The sequence below is a fragment of the Nansenia antarctica genome (assembly GCF_963989245.1).
Source record: "Nansenia antarctica genome assembly, chromosome: 6".
NCBI classification, from domain to species: domain Eukaryota; kingdom Metazoa; phylum Chordata; class Actinopteri; order Argentiniformes; family Microstomatidae; genus Nansenia; species Nansenia antarctica.
Window position 1 is genome coordinate 54,595,891 of NC_137676.1, and position 14,612 is coordinate 54,610,502.

General features: G+C 51.4%; 1 protein-coding gene across 1 annotated transcript; it reads left to right on the top strand.

Moving 5' to 3' along the window:
- Positions 1 to 1,060: 1,060 nt before the first annotated feature.
- On the top strand, positions 1,061 to 12,396 carry tet2 (tet methylcytosine dioxygenase 2; the record flags this gene model as incomplete). The annotated part of the gene is made up of 10 exons (XM_080534648.1): positions 1,061 to 3,502; positions 3,554 to 4,559; positions 4,759 to 4,849; positions 5,171 to 5,264; positions 5,723 to 5,931; positions 8,225 to 8,375; positions 8,623 to 8,712; positions 9,271 to 9,408; positions 9,899 to 10,256; positions 10,919 to 12,396. The coding sequence occupies 10 exons, from the start codon at positions 1,061 to 1,063 to the stop codon at positions 12,394 to 12,396; spliced, it is 6,057 nt and encodes a 2,018-aa protein (XP_080390774.1).
- Positions 12,397 to 14,612: the final 2,216 nt, after the last annotated feature.

The window sequence follows — 14,612 nt, forward strand, 5'->3', positions numbered from 1 at the left end:
CTCATCATAGCATCTACCTCTGCTGTGACTCCATTATACGCGTTATTTTGACATGGACAAAGTCTTATCAGAAGTTATTATCGCTGTGTTTGGGGATTGTGTCATTTATGGTCACTAATTCGGTAGCCTAGGGGTTAGAGAGGCAGGTAGCCTAGAGGTTAGAGAGGCAGGTAGTCTAGAGGTTAGAGAGGCAGGTAGCCTAGGGGTTAGAGAGGCAGGTAGCCTAGAGGTTAGAGAGGCAGGTAGCCTAGAGGTTAGAGAGGCAGGTAGCCTAGAGGTTAGAGAGGCACTGTAGTCTAGAGGTTAGAGAGGCAGGTAGCCTAGAGGTTAGAGAGGCAGGTAGTCTAGAGGTTAGAGAGGCAGGTAGCCTAGAGGTTAGAGAGGCAGGTAGTCTAGAGGTTAGAGAGGCAGGTAGTCTAGAGGTTAGAGAGGCAGGTAGTCTAGAGGTTAGAGAGGCACTGTAGTCTAGAGGTTAGAGAGGCACTGTAGTCTAGAGGTTAGAGAGGCAGGTAGTCTAGAGGTTAGAGAGGCAGGTAGCCTAGAGGTTAGAGAGGCAGGTAGTCTAGAGATTAGAGAGGCAGGTAGCCTAGAGGTTAGAGAGGCAGGTAGTCTAGAGGTTAGAGAGGCAGGTAGTCTAGAGGTTAGAGAGGCAGGTAGCCTAGAGGTTAGAGAGGCAGGTAGTCCAGAGGTTAGAGAGGGCGGGTAGCGATCGGAAGGTTTCTGGTTCGATCCCCGCCTCAGGAGGGAGTCAGATGTGAGCTGGTGACTGGAGGGTTGCTGGCACCATATCTGAGGTGCCTACCACTGCTGTTGTGCCCTTGAGCAAGGCACTTAACCCCTGATTTCTCCAGGGGCGCTTGACTATGGCTGACCCTGTGTGCCTCGAGCAAAAAATACATTTCGTTGTACTCTGTACTTTGTACTTTGTGCAATGCCAAAAGGTTGAATGTAATCTAAAAACATTGAAATAAAAAGGTCCCTAATTCCCCCCCGTTTTTCTTTCCTTCTCTCCTCAGGAAGCACAGAGGGAAGGCCGGTGGATGGACCCTGACCAGCCCAGATGGAAACAGACAAGGCCAGCCATGAGACGGAAGAAAGTCTGATCCTCGCCCAGCTCAGCGCCGCCGCTCACCACCACAACAACAACCAGGACGACCTGCTCTCCGCCGCCGCCGCCGTCGCCGTAGCCCCGGCCAACAAGCTCCAGAATGGCTCCCAGTCCTCGCCAAACTGGAGCCATTACAAGGCGGCGGGAGCGGGGGTGGGGGGGGTCACCCCCATGAAGAGGCACAGGGGGGGGGACTGCGACAGTCCCGCCTCCGTGGCGGGGTTGTTCGACGTTCAGGACTCCTACAACATGCTGAACGGGGATCTGAAGCACGCGCTGGGGGGGGCGGAGCAAGGCCTTCACCAGCCCAAGAAACTACGGGCCGACTCAGCCGAGATGAACGGGCAAGGCAAGGACGACATGACCTCGTCGTGGGACAAAAAAGAACCCGGAGGAGTAGGCGGAGGAGTAGGAAACCTACTGGACGAATTCCCGGAGCTGACGAAGGAGCCTAAACTGGATAAGAGGAACTGTAATAGTAACTTCTCCAACGGGGACATTTTCTCTCTTTCGGGGAATAACAAACAGATGCCAATGATTCCCAACGGTGCTACGTTGAGCCCCGGCTCTCTGGAGGGGACGCCGAGCGACCTGGAGAAAACTCTGTCTCAGTATTACCCTGAGCAGGTGTCCATCGTGGCGCAGACGCGCTCGGGGGGCGGCGGGGGGGTGGACCACGGCCCCCTGGCGAATGCCAACAAACTGCCCCAGGAACCCACCTCGCGACCCCCTTCTCTTACCTCAGGTTTTCCCATTTCTGCCTTGGAGCAACAGACCGAAGGGGGGGGAGGCCCCCCCTCCGAAGGCAGCAACGGTTACAACTCAGCCCCTTACATGGTGAACGGATACTCCAACAGTTACGGAGGAGAGCACCAGCAACAACAACAACAACAGCACCCTTACCCTCTCCAGGACCTCTCGCCCCAGGGGGGGCAGGGCCCTGGCATGGCACCGCCCACAAGCACCGCTGAAGGCTCACAGCAGCGCCAAAGCGGCAGAGAGTGTTATACCGCCGAGCCCAATTCCCAGGGCATGTATGGGAAGCCCAACCCGGAGTTCAATCAGAATCAGAACTCCTTCCTCCCCCCGCCGCTGGAGCAGAGCGCACCGCACCAGACGGAGGAGGTGGGCGGTGGATACGGCGGGCCCTTCCCCAGCCCAGGGATGCAGAGGATGGGCCAGGGTGGTGAGGAGCCAGGCTCCAGCAGCAGTCATCCACCCCAGGGCTCTCAGAGAGGCCAGCAGCCCCAGCAGCAGCACCTCCCGTACGGGGTGCAGCGGCAGCAGCAACAGCCCGGAGCCAACAGCGTGGGTTCCAAGCCGCCCGGGGGCCCCCAGCCCTCTCAACACAACGGCGGGGCGGAAAACGGCCTGGAGGACATGACCCCCCAGCAGAGAGCAGGGGATCCCTCTTCCTGCCCCCCTCCCTCCCACATGGGCTGGATCGACCTCAACTCCCGCCAACCCCAGCAGCAGCAGCAGCAGCAGATGTGGGGGGGCTTCCCTCCTCCCAACAGGCCCCAGTCGGAGCAGCAGACGCCGGGGTCCCAGGGCCAGAGGCTGGACCCCGACCCGGCGCGGAGGTTCCAGACGCGGGGCGTTGTCGGCGGCGGCGGCTTCGAGGGTCAGCCTCAGCCTCCGCCTGCCCAGTCGCCGCACCGCGCTCCGGCCCCGACCCAGCAACAGCACAACACTGTCTCGGACTGGCAGCAGCAGCAGGTCCACCCTAAAGGCCCTCGCCCCCCCCAGCATCCCCAACAGCCCCACACACAACACCAACACATGTCCCCCCAGCAGTGTAACCTGCCCCCTCAGCAGCAGCAGCAGCAGCAGCAGGGCGAGAGCCGCTTCCGCGCCCCGACAATGCAGGCCGAGCACTTGTGCGAATCCGGCGACCCGGATCTGGAGGAGATATTGTCGCCCAGCTTCTTACCTCCGCAGCCTCAGCATCCCAATCAGCAGCGTCCGCTGTCCCACCCCCCGTCTCAGTACGAGGGGCCCCAGGGGCATCAGAACCCACCGGGCGGCGGGGTGGGGGTCAACATGAGCCAGCCCCAGTCGTCACCCAGCCCCGGCCATGGGCCCGGTCCCATGGACAGCCAGCTGCTCAACAAGCTGAAGCTGGAGGAGTATATGAGGTTGGAGAAGCAGCTGAAATCCCCCGGGTTCAGGGGTCAGAATCCACCTCAGCAGCAGCAGCAGCAGCAGCATCAGCAGCATCAGCTCCAGCACCAGCCCAGTCCTTCTATGAGAAGCAACAACCCCGCCCTTTCCTCCGAGCCCTCCCACTCCCCCCACATGTCCACCCCGCAGACCCAGCGGAACGACGCCTCTGTGTTCACCTACAGCAACGCGGACGGCACGGCCTTGCAGGAGAGCTATAAGTTCAACAAGGCCATGGAGATGCAGCAGCAGCAACAACAACAACAACAACAACAACAACAACAACAACAGCAACAACAACAGCAGCAGCAGAGGCAATACACTCCCAGCCCCAGCCCCAGCGGCACCCCAACCCCCAAGCAATACCCCCACCCCCACCCCCAGCACCCCAACCCCAACCTCCACCGCCAGCAGCCCAACCACATGGACTTCCCCCACACCCCCCCACAACCACAACCTCACTTACCGCAAGGTGCTTTAAACCAGCAGGTGTCAGGTGCGCAGATCTACCCCAAACTGGAGCAGCAACATCAACAGGAATCGTGCGCCCAGTTCCAGAGAGGTCCCCTCCCGCCTCCGTTGCTGAGCCACGGGGGGGGGGTGCTCCCCCAGACCCTGGGCGACTACCAGAGGCACGCCGCTCTGCGCATGCACCTGCTCCAGAGGCAGGAGCGCATGGGCCCCGGGGACTTCAAGCCGGGCCTGAGGCCGGTGAAGCTGGAGCCGAACGGGCCGCAGTTCGAGTCCCCCGGGCCTCCGCCGGCGCTCCACCAGAGGCAGCAGCAGCAGATGCAGGGGCAGGAGCTGGGCATGGGGATGGGGATGGGGATGGGGATGGGGATGGGGATTTTGGGGGGGGTGCAGGTGAAACAGGAGCACCCTCAGGGCATGTGCGACCAGCAGCAGCAGCAGCAGAGCAGCGCCCAGAGGAGCATCCTGGCCACCATGGAGCAGACGCTCCGGCAGTATCAGCTGTCGTCCGTCTTCGACAGGAAGCCGCTGGTCCTCAAGTCGCCCAACAAGGTCAAGGTGGAGACGTCGGGGGCGGTGACGATACTGTCGACGCACACGGACCTGGGGGCGGGCAGGGGGGAGGAGCACATGGGCGGGGCGACTTCGGCCATGCACCCCGGCTCTTTAAAAAGACCCCCGGACTTCACCCCTAAGAAGGAACCCGGGCTTCAGTGCTTTATGGATTCTCCGATGAAACTCCTGGACACGCCCATTAAGAACCTTCTGGACACCCCCATCAAGACCCAGTATGACATCCCATCCTGCCACTGCCTGGGTGAGTTCAAATCCAAATCCAACTTTATTGATATATTGCTCATTTCACACACGCACCGATGCGATACAACATGCTTTGCAGAAAGAATTGTTCAAACGACATTAGAACGATGTCGATTCTTTTCTAAACGGGGGTGATGACGCTGGGTGTGTGTGTTTTCTTCCCTGTGTGTGTGTGTGTGTGTGATCCGTTGCTCCAGAGCAAATCAGCGAGAAGGACGAGGGGCCGTATTACACTCATCTGGGGGCAGCGCCAAACATCGTGGCCATTCGGGAGGTCATGGAGACAAGGTGGGACATGTTTTACCTTCTTGAATATGTTTTTTTAGTAAGTAAGTAAGTAAAGCTTTATTTATATAGCGCCTTTCGTACATGAAATGCAACTCAAAGCGCTTTACAATAGAATTGTTAGGCCATTTCTGCTTTATTGGGATAGAGACAGTAGAGATTGACAGGAAAGATGGGTGCGAGAGAGGAGGGTATGTCGACGGTTGCGTAATCGAACCGGCGACCAACGCTGACTCTTCATATTCTCTTGTTATGTTTGTCTTAAAGTGGTATTTTGACTGGATCTCTTTCCGTCTGACCTGTTCTTGTGTCCTTCCTTTCCAGGTCTGGGCTGACTGGCAAGGCCATCAGGATTGAGAAGGTGGTGTACACAGGCAAGGAGGGCAAGAGTACGCAGGGATGCCCCATTGCCAAATGGGTAAGCATATTTAAGTGTGGCAGTTTTACGAGGTGTTCCAGTAGCGGCAACAGCAGCAGACGTTGATGAACAGCGACGGTTCACAAGACGGTTTTATTTGTTTATGAAAACGTCGGAGGGTGTCATCATGAGCACATTTGCGAGATCGTGAAATGATAACAAGCAATTTGCCAGGCATTAAAAAAAGAGAGGGGATAGAAAATGACAATCATTTATAGAGCCTACAACAATACAGTGTACTAATATATATACACTTTATTTTTTGCCACGTCTGTGTGTGTGTGTGTGTGTGTGTGTGTGTGTGTGTGTGTGCGCGTGTGTTTGCGTGTGTGTGTGTGTGCGTGCCTGTGTGTGTGTGTGTGTGTGTGTGTGTGTCTGTGTGTGTGTGCGCGTGCGTGTATGATTGTGTGTATGACTGTGCGTGTGTGTGTGTGCGTGTGCGTGTGCGTGTCCTCCAGGTGATCCGGCGTGGCAGCGAGGAGGAGAAGCTGCTGGTGCTGGTGCGGGAGCGGGCCAGCCACACATGCGAGTCGGCGTGCATCGTGGTGGTCATCCTCATCTGGGACGGCATCTCAACCGACCTGGCCGACCGCCTCTACACCGAGCTCAGCCACACGCTGAGGAAGCACGGGGCGCTCACCCAGAGACGCTGCGCCATCAACGAAGAGTAAGGCCGTTAACGACCACGGTGGGGGGGGGGAGGGAGGGAGGGAGGGAGAGAGGGAGGGAGGGAGGGGGAGGGAGGGAGAGAGAGAATATAATACATGCCATTTAGCTGACTTTTATCCAAAGTAACTTACATTGCAGTGAGTGCAAATTATTTTTTGTATATATGGTCCCTGCGGGAATTATTATTATTATTTTGATAATATTATATTATTATTATTATTTTACCCATACGGTAACTGACATTGACCGATTCCTAGAGTGTAATGTCAGCTTACAAACCGTTGGTCCTATTACAGTGATCTAGTATATATATAGTTATAGATATAGATATCCTGTATACAGACAGAGAGAGGGGCCAAATGCCTTCTTGCTTCCTGGAGTATTCCATTCACGTTCATGTTGAGTGTTTAGGTTCTATGACGTGATGCTGTCTCAGTCCAGGTCTGAACAAGCGGACCCTACCACGGTCCAGTTACGCTTCAATAGAACACAACACGTTCCACTTCTCACAGGAAGACACTTCAAGTCCAAAGTAAAAAATGCTTACGGTTGATTTTATGGACCGATAAGAGATAGGTTTCCAATCGCCTCTTTCAATGCAGTGGCACATATCCAAGACAACAGACCTATATACATGAGTCAATTGCTTCAAGGGGTTCAAGGAGTTCAAACTGGATTAGAGTATTTAAAGCTAACTTGGCCACCGTGGTGAGAGGTGTGACACGTGTGGACATGTGGTCAGGTGACACACCACATTAACAAAGGCCCATCTTATCCCAGAGGAGTCAATGGGTTCGTTCACTCACTCACCTCCTCAGTTTTGTCCTCTGGGAGCGAGGTCTGCTTTCCAAACTGTGATGAGTTACCACGTCGTGAATTATTGATAGTTTCTACTGTTGGTTATTCTTCCCAACTCTATGACGGGGGGGGGGGGGGGGGGGGATAGCATCAAATGTTTGCCACGCCACCTTACTGTCACGAGAGCAGTGAGCATGTTTGAGGTGCGTAGCTTATCTGCAGACGACAGGACCAGTTTTTGCAACGAAAATGTTGATGTTTAAATGCTTCTCCAGACATTGGGAAGATCTTTGCCGGCCTGTGCTAGTATCTGTATATCCGACTTGCACAATATGTTCTCTCAGTTAGTAATATATTCAAATGCTATAGCCTCCTGTCAGTTAGGTAGATAATTTACTTCCCCTGGGGTGTGTTTACAGATGTATTTATGGTTGTACTCACTGACAGGTAGAACAGCTTGTTCCCTTTTCCCAATATTTGCAGTATGCGTATAACGAGTGCATTAACAAGTCTGCTGGCAGCAACCCCTGTTGCCCATACCTCCAATAGGATGTGTCATGTCTAAAAGAACCTCTGCATGGCGTAATGGGGGTAGCTGCGTGTTTCAGAATGAGGTCATTCAGGATATCACACAACTGGACTGCTTCGGCCTATGCCTATATACATCACTAGGAGCACTCCCTGTGAGGCAAACTGTACTCTATGCATTTAATACGATGTTTACTTAGGATTTACGGCGTCTTTCCAAAGTCGTTTTTTTTTGGTGCTTTGAGAGCTGACTCTAGAGGAGAATAGAGGTAGCTTTGTCTGCTCCAAACCACAGCTTCCAGCCGGGGGAGTGACGCGTACTGTGGCTCAACATGGAAATGCTGATTATCTTCAATCATCTAGAAATTAAATTAGGTTTAACATCAAACTTGATTGCCATGGTAAAGGCCAGTCTTTTTTTTTTTTTTTGGGGGGGGGGGGGGAATTCATTACGAAATTCATAGAAATTTGATTTATTCATGATGTAACCCAAGATGTAATAACATTCGCTCTCCAGTTTTTTTGTTTTTTTGCTTTTTGTATGAATCTTTTTTCTCTTTGTATGAATAACTTTCGATACCATGATTACACATTCCTGGATGTGTCTCCTCCTCCTCCTCCTCCTCTTCCCTCCTCCTGTATAGACAGGCTTTTGGCTAACCCCAAAAGCCTGTCTTTCTGTGTCCTGTTGATATTGTTGTACACTTGTGGTTTGTTACTTGTTCTTATTTTCACTTGTTTGCCTATTTTAACCTGCTATAACTTTTGCTCTTGTATTATGTTCTTATATATGTAAAGCACTTTGTGACCACTGGTCTGGGATAGGTGCTATAGAAATACATTTTACTTACTTACTTACTTACTCCTCCTCCTCCTCCTCCTCCTCCTCCTCCTCCTCCTCCTCCCCCTCCTCCCTCCTCCTCCTCCCCCTCCTCCTCCCCCCCCTCTTCCTCCTCCTCCTTTAGGAGAACGTGTGCCTGTCAGGGGTTGGACCCCGAGGCGTGTGGCGCCTCCTTCTCCTTCGGCTGCTCCTGGAGCATGTACTACAACGGCTGCAAGTTCGCTCGCAGCAAGATCCCACGCAAGTTCAAACTGCTCGGGGACGACCCTAAAGAGGTGACGCCCACACACACGGCGCACAATGGTTGCCAATTATGTAAACGAAGGTGTAAACACACAGTAGTATACATATTCATATCATAAACAGAATCCTTTTCTGTTTATGGTAGTAGTCTTGACTGGTCGAGACTTAAAGCTTACAGTGAGTAGCGCCAGACTCACAGGCGAACAATAAGACTACAAATCATATGTAATACATAAATAAGTTGCCAGATCATATATTATCATTTGTTTTGTCTTGCAGGAGGAAAGGCTGGAGCAGAACCTCCAGAATCTGGCAACCCTGATGGGCCCCACATATAAAACTCTGGCACCGGACGCCTATCAAAACCAGGTGAGGACGTCTGGGCACACAGCCATACACACTCCTGCCAGACGGTTTAAATTTTAAATACACAGTATAGCTATAATCAAAATCAACAAAGCGGGGCAATGGAATCAGATGACCCAGAACAGATAGAAGAGATCCAAAAGCCTGTCATCTAGAATGAAGAGCCGTGTCCGGCTCTAGCGTATGCATGATATCTCTGTATGCAACCATTCTGAGCAGGGCCCCTGGTGTTCCGGTCAGGTACTAAAACCACAGATCCACAGATCCTTTCTGTCAGCCAGCACGTTCCTAACATGCCTCTGTGTGAGGTGTGGGAAGGACGCCACCTGTTGGGAGACAGACAGTGAGGGAAAATCTCCAAAACTCCTTCTCATTCTTCTTCTTTTTCTCCGTTGAGGAGAAGGTCTCCTCCTCACCTCGGGTCTCATCTCCTCCGACGCGTCCCCCACCCCGCCCCGAGGAGGAGAGGAGAGAGGGTCCGAGGGAATGGAAACAGGACGTTTTCTAGATGTTTCCGTTGAGTTAATCCCATGATGTTTGTCCGTTCTTCCTCGTACCCAGGTGGAACACGAGCACCGGGCCACCGACTGCCGCCTGGGGAAGGAGGAGGGGCGGCCCTTCTCCGGGGTCACCGCCTGCATGGACTTCTGCGCCCACGCCCACAGGGACCTCCACAACATGATCGGGGGCAGCACTGTGGTAAGAAGGAGGAACATTTCAAAACATTGGGGGATTACTCCACAGTGTCGTTGCTTGGATACAGAGTTGGATGCAGAGTTCTGCATTTAAATCGCCCCTTTTGATAGTGACTATTCCTTACGGATGCACAGAAGCAACTTATTTATTAATTTTTATTTAGCCTTTATTTAACCAGGGTTGACTAAAGACAATTTGATCAGAGCAATAGGATAAAACAATGGGACTTTCATATCAAATATCAAATATAAAACAGGAGCAAGAACGATATGAATAAATAGAATAAAATAATGGGACTCATACAAAACAGGGGCAAGAACGATATGAATAAATAGAATAAAATAGAGTAAAATAATGGGACTTTCATACCCACGTGTAACAGCATCGATATCCAAACTGCAAACAAACGATTAGATTCGATTCATCGCGATTAGATACGAAAATAAACTGCGAAATCTCACTCAAACATACACCTCCCCCCCTCTCTCCACAGGTGTGTACGCTGACCAGAGAGGACAACCGTCAGATCGGCAAGATCCCGGAGGACGAGCAGCTCCACGTCCTGCCCCTCTACAAGGCCTCGTCCACGGACGAGTTCGGCAGCGCCGAGGCGCAGAAGGAGAAGATCAAGACGGGCGCCATCCAGGTCCTCAACGCGTTCCGCCGGCAGGTGCGCATGCTCTCCGAGCCTGCCAAGTCCTGCCGCCAGAAGAAGCTGGACGCCAAGAAGGCGGCGGCCAACCGGAACGCCGGCCTGTCGGACACGCCCAACTCCAAGGCGGAGAAGGCGGCGCTGGCCAAGATGAAATCAAGCACTTATGAGAGCACGGCCATGAGCACTCCGGGACCAGGTGAGTGGCGCCTGTAGTCACCGGGGCTGTTGGTGCTGTACTGAAAATGTACAGGGCCGGCACCTCAGAGAGGGTTGTTTTATCAAGTCGTCGTAGATAAACTGGTAATTGCTGCGACGTGGGATTAAAGAGTTTAATTTACTCCCTGTTTCGTAATTGTAGTAGGTCAGAGGATGGGTTTGTATAGTCTATCTACCTTCCCAATGCCATGTAGTAATCCGTTAAGGTGTATTTAAGGTGTTTAAGATCCTTCTGCTTGTTTCTATAGCTCTCACTGGCACAGCACCAGAATATCTGAAAGACCTTTTGCTAGCATATCAGCCCAATAGAGCTCTCAGGTCTTCTGATGCTGGCTTTCTCTGTGTACCACATGTACAAAAGAAGAGATTTGGTGAGGCTGCATTCTCATTTTATGCACCCAAATTGTGGAATACACTGCCAGTTTACATGAGGGATGCAACCTCAACAAATATGTTCAAGTCAAAACTAAAAACCCATCTTTTTAATATTGCCTTTAAATGATTAAATGATGATTATATAATGATTAAAGCACTTTGAGCTGCAACGTTTGCAGGAAAGGTGCTACACAAATAAAGGTTATTATTATTATTATTAGGTTGTCCTTTGACATTGACATGTTCCCTGTGTCTCTCTTCCTCCAGGTCCTAACCCAGCCGGCATGGGAGCGACACCGCAGGCAGGCCAACCCCCTCACCCCCTCGGCGCCCACCCCCACCATCAGCAACTCCAACAACAGCAGCACCAGAACGCCCTTCACAGCAACTACCCGGGCTCACCGCACCCCGCTGGCTACCCCAGATTCCCCGGCCACCCGAGCCCTTTTCCAAGCACTTCGAAGCCTGGTAGCATGTACCCCCACCAGCCGCCAGCGCCCTCCAGCCCTTACCCTTCTCCTTTGCACGTCACAAACTCTTACATGAATGGGTCGAATCCGGCGAGCCCTTACCCCGGCTCCCCCCTGAACCCCAACAGCCCCTACCCGGGCTACCAGTGTAACGGAGGGATGCCCTTGGATAACTACCACCCTTACTACGCCTCGAACCCAAAGCACCTGGACATGTACCGCCAGCAGCGGCCGGCGCTTTACGCCGAGCAGCAGTACGCCGCCGCGCACCAACGCTACGAGGTCGGCTACCCGCCGCGCTACGGCGAGCCGGGATTACAGGTCAACGGCTACAGCAACTGTAGCATGAGGCCCCCTGGCATTCACCCTATGGGCCCCCCCTACGGACCCCCTTCCTACGGCCCCAACGGAGCCCCGGACCCCCAGTTCCTGGAGGCTCTCTCCCGGTCGCCCTCGGGCCATCCGGGTCTGGACTATGCAGTGGCCGTGAGCAAGGGCAATCAGTTCGGCGCCTACCCCAACCCGTACCTCTCTCAGAGCCCCCAGATGTTCCAACCGGGACCCCAGGACCCCTTCAGTATGCAAGCCAACGGGGCTAAAGGGATGGGCGCCCAGGTGCTTCCTCCAGAGTGTCTGACGTCCACCCAGCAGCATCCTCAGCACCCTGGCTTCGGCCTCCCCAACGGGGGGTTCCCGGGACCCATGATGATCAAGCAGGAGCCCGGAATGATGCCCGGAATGCCCGGAACGCCGCAGCCGCCGACAACGCCCACGACGCCCGTCAAGCCGGAGGTGTGGTCGGACAACGAGCACAACTTCCTGGATCCCGAGATCGGCGGGGTGGCGGTGGCGCCGAGCCACGGGTCCATCCTCATCGAGTGCGCCAAGCGGGAGCTGCACGCCACCACGCCGGTGAAGAACCCTGACCGCAACCACCCCACGCGCATCTCCCTGGTCTTCTACCAGCACAAGAACATGAACGAGGCCAAGCACGGCTTGGCGCTGTGGGAGGCCAAGATGGCCGAGAAGGCCCGGGAGAAGGAGGAGGAGGCGGAGAGGAACGGCGGCGTGGAGACGCCCACCAAGACCAGCGGCGGCAAGAAGGCGGTGAAGAGGGAGCACCCGGAGAACACGGAGCCCACAGGGGAGCCGCCGTACAAGCGCTTCATCCAGACGCTCATGGAGCGGTCCATGTCGTGCACCACCAACACCTACGTCACCACGTCGCCCTACGCCTTCACCAAGGTCACAGGGCCTTACAGTCGGTTCATCTAAAGACACACGTGGTGGAAGGGCTTCACCCCCCCCCCCTCCCCCCTCCCCATTGAGGAGTAACATTGAGGACAACTCAAGGTGCTACACACTGACTATTCTAAGACCTCAAGCAACAGCGTCAGGAGATCACCTCACACATTCTGGGGAGAAAGAGTGATTTTGAGAACTATTGGAAGCTGTGCAACCATACACATCAGGTCTGTCGTCTCTCGGAAGATCAAACTTCACTGGTTGGTTGACCTCCTCTACTAAGGAAGTATTTATTTATTGTTTGGTTACTTTTACAAGATTCACACTGTTAACATTTCTCTGGTGCTTTGAGTCCAATACATCAGGACTTCTATATTACTGGAAACATAGTTTCATTTTTGGGGTGCTTTCTGTTTTCTAATTCAAAAGTTGAAATGTAGGGATACTGTATGTATAATCTTGGCATAAAACACTGACTGACACTTGATGGATGACCACGTTCTCGGTGCTAAAGTGGACATTTCTTTATTACACTTTTTTGTTCAAATGCCTTCATACTGTTCTCTAATGACATCCGTTTTCACATTGGATGAAACTGAAAATACCATCATTGACAAAATATCATCAGCAAAATGGTTTATAACAAATCAGTGTTTTGATATTTAAGGTAAAAAAAAAATTGATCACACCTTTGGATCAGAAAAAATGTTTAAATTCGCTACTGTAAAAGACAGTAATTGTTTTCTAGAACATCCTAGCCATGAAATTGATAATGAATTTATCAACATAAGATGATTTGAATGATCTGTAAAACAATTGGAATATCATGCAAATGGATTTTTTAACTAGCATTTTTTTCTGGTGCTTCTCTTCACAGTTTCACTGTTCTTGTTATGTCCTTTATACTGTCTATTGAGCCATTCAAGAAAAAAGGTGCGTTTTTTAACAGTAATATTTCAAAGAGGAAACAAATCATTGAGAAGCAAGTTTGTCTTGACTTGGGATTTTCAGATTTTCTTTGTAAGGGTTCTTCTAACTTTGTTTTCAGCAACTGTTTCAGAGTTCTTGACCACAAGTTCATCGAACAAACCTGGAATACGGTTATAACATGTAGTCGTGCGACTGTTGTGTTTTGTGAACATGTTCCTCGCCTCTCAGCGACAGACATGAAGCAGGGTTAGCTCAGAGGCAGTGTGTCACGGTTTCAAAGGCAGCTGGCTTGCTGTGGGGTCCTTAAATAGATCATTGTATTCTAGTTGTATGATAAAGAGTCAAAAAGGTGAGATTTGTACAGTAAATTAAATTCTTCCTTTTTTTGTTGAATTTTACGCTTTAGGTTTTAGTGCTGTAAATAGAACAATATTTCTTTGGGTTTTAACTGATTTTTATTTCACACGGTGCTACTCGACCTGCTCTAAAAACAGAAAAATGTGACGTGACCCTTGAGGCGGTGAGATGGCTGGCTTAATGAATGATATACAGACTAGTGTACCTACTTGTCATATACCTCAGAACTAGTTTGGCAATAGGATTATGATACAAAGGCATTTTCTTTATTTCCCTTTGTTTTCTGCTTCAACTTTCAGTTACAACTACAATAACAGTACCTTCAGGCCTCTACAGTAGATGACGGTCACGGGCAAAGTTCTAGCTGGCTTTCTTCATGCTTGATCTTCTAGAAAGTTTTACTTGAACTTGAAGCTTTGATGAAATAGCAAAATCAGGGATATTTTCTCAACTAATTTCTGTGCGTGCATACAGTACATACATGGGCTGTATTGTTCTAGTTTAATTTTCCTCTCAGTCAGGGAGTTGCTTCTGCCTCTTCTTTGAATCCCAATGAATTTATTGTACATACTTCTTCAAAACACAAAACTAACTTTGTAAGAAAAAATATGGAAATTACCTGCATTTTTTGTACTTATGTTTTAGCTCGTAGATTGGTGGTAAACTTTTAAAGAAGTAATTTGAACATATTATATGCACTGAGTTGACTAAAGGGAAGGTATGGCATTGACAAGGTTAAGAGCAATGCGTTTGCTTTTACTGAGAGGCACGACCAGGGCAGTTCTAATAGTAGTTGATGCACATGTGTGTCTGTGTAGTTAAAGCTACATTTATTTATAACCACTAAACAATTATATGGTGATTACCCCCCCCCCCATTAGATTTAATGTGATACACGATAGAGTCAACGTTTATGTCTGAGTGATAACTCACCCCCACTCTAACATTATACTATCGTT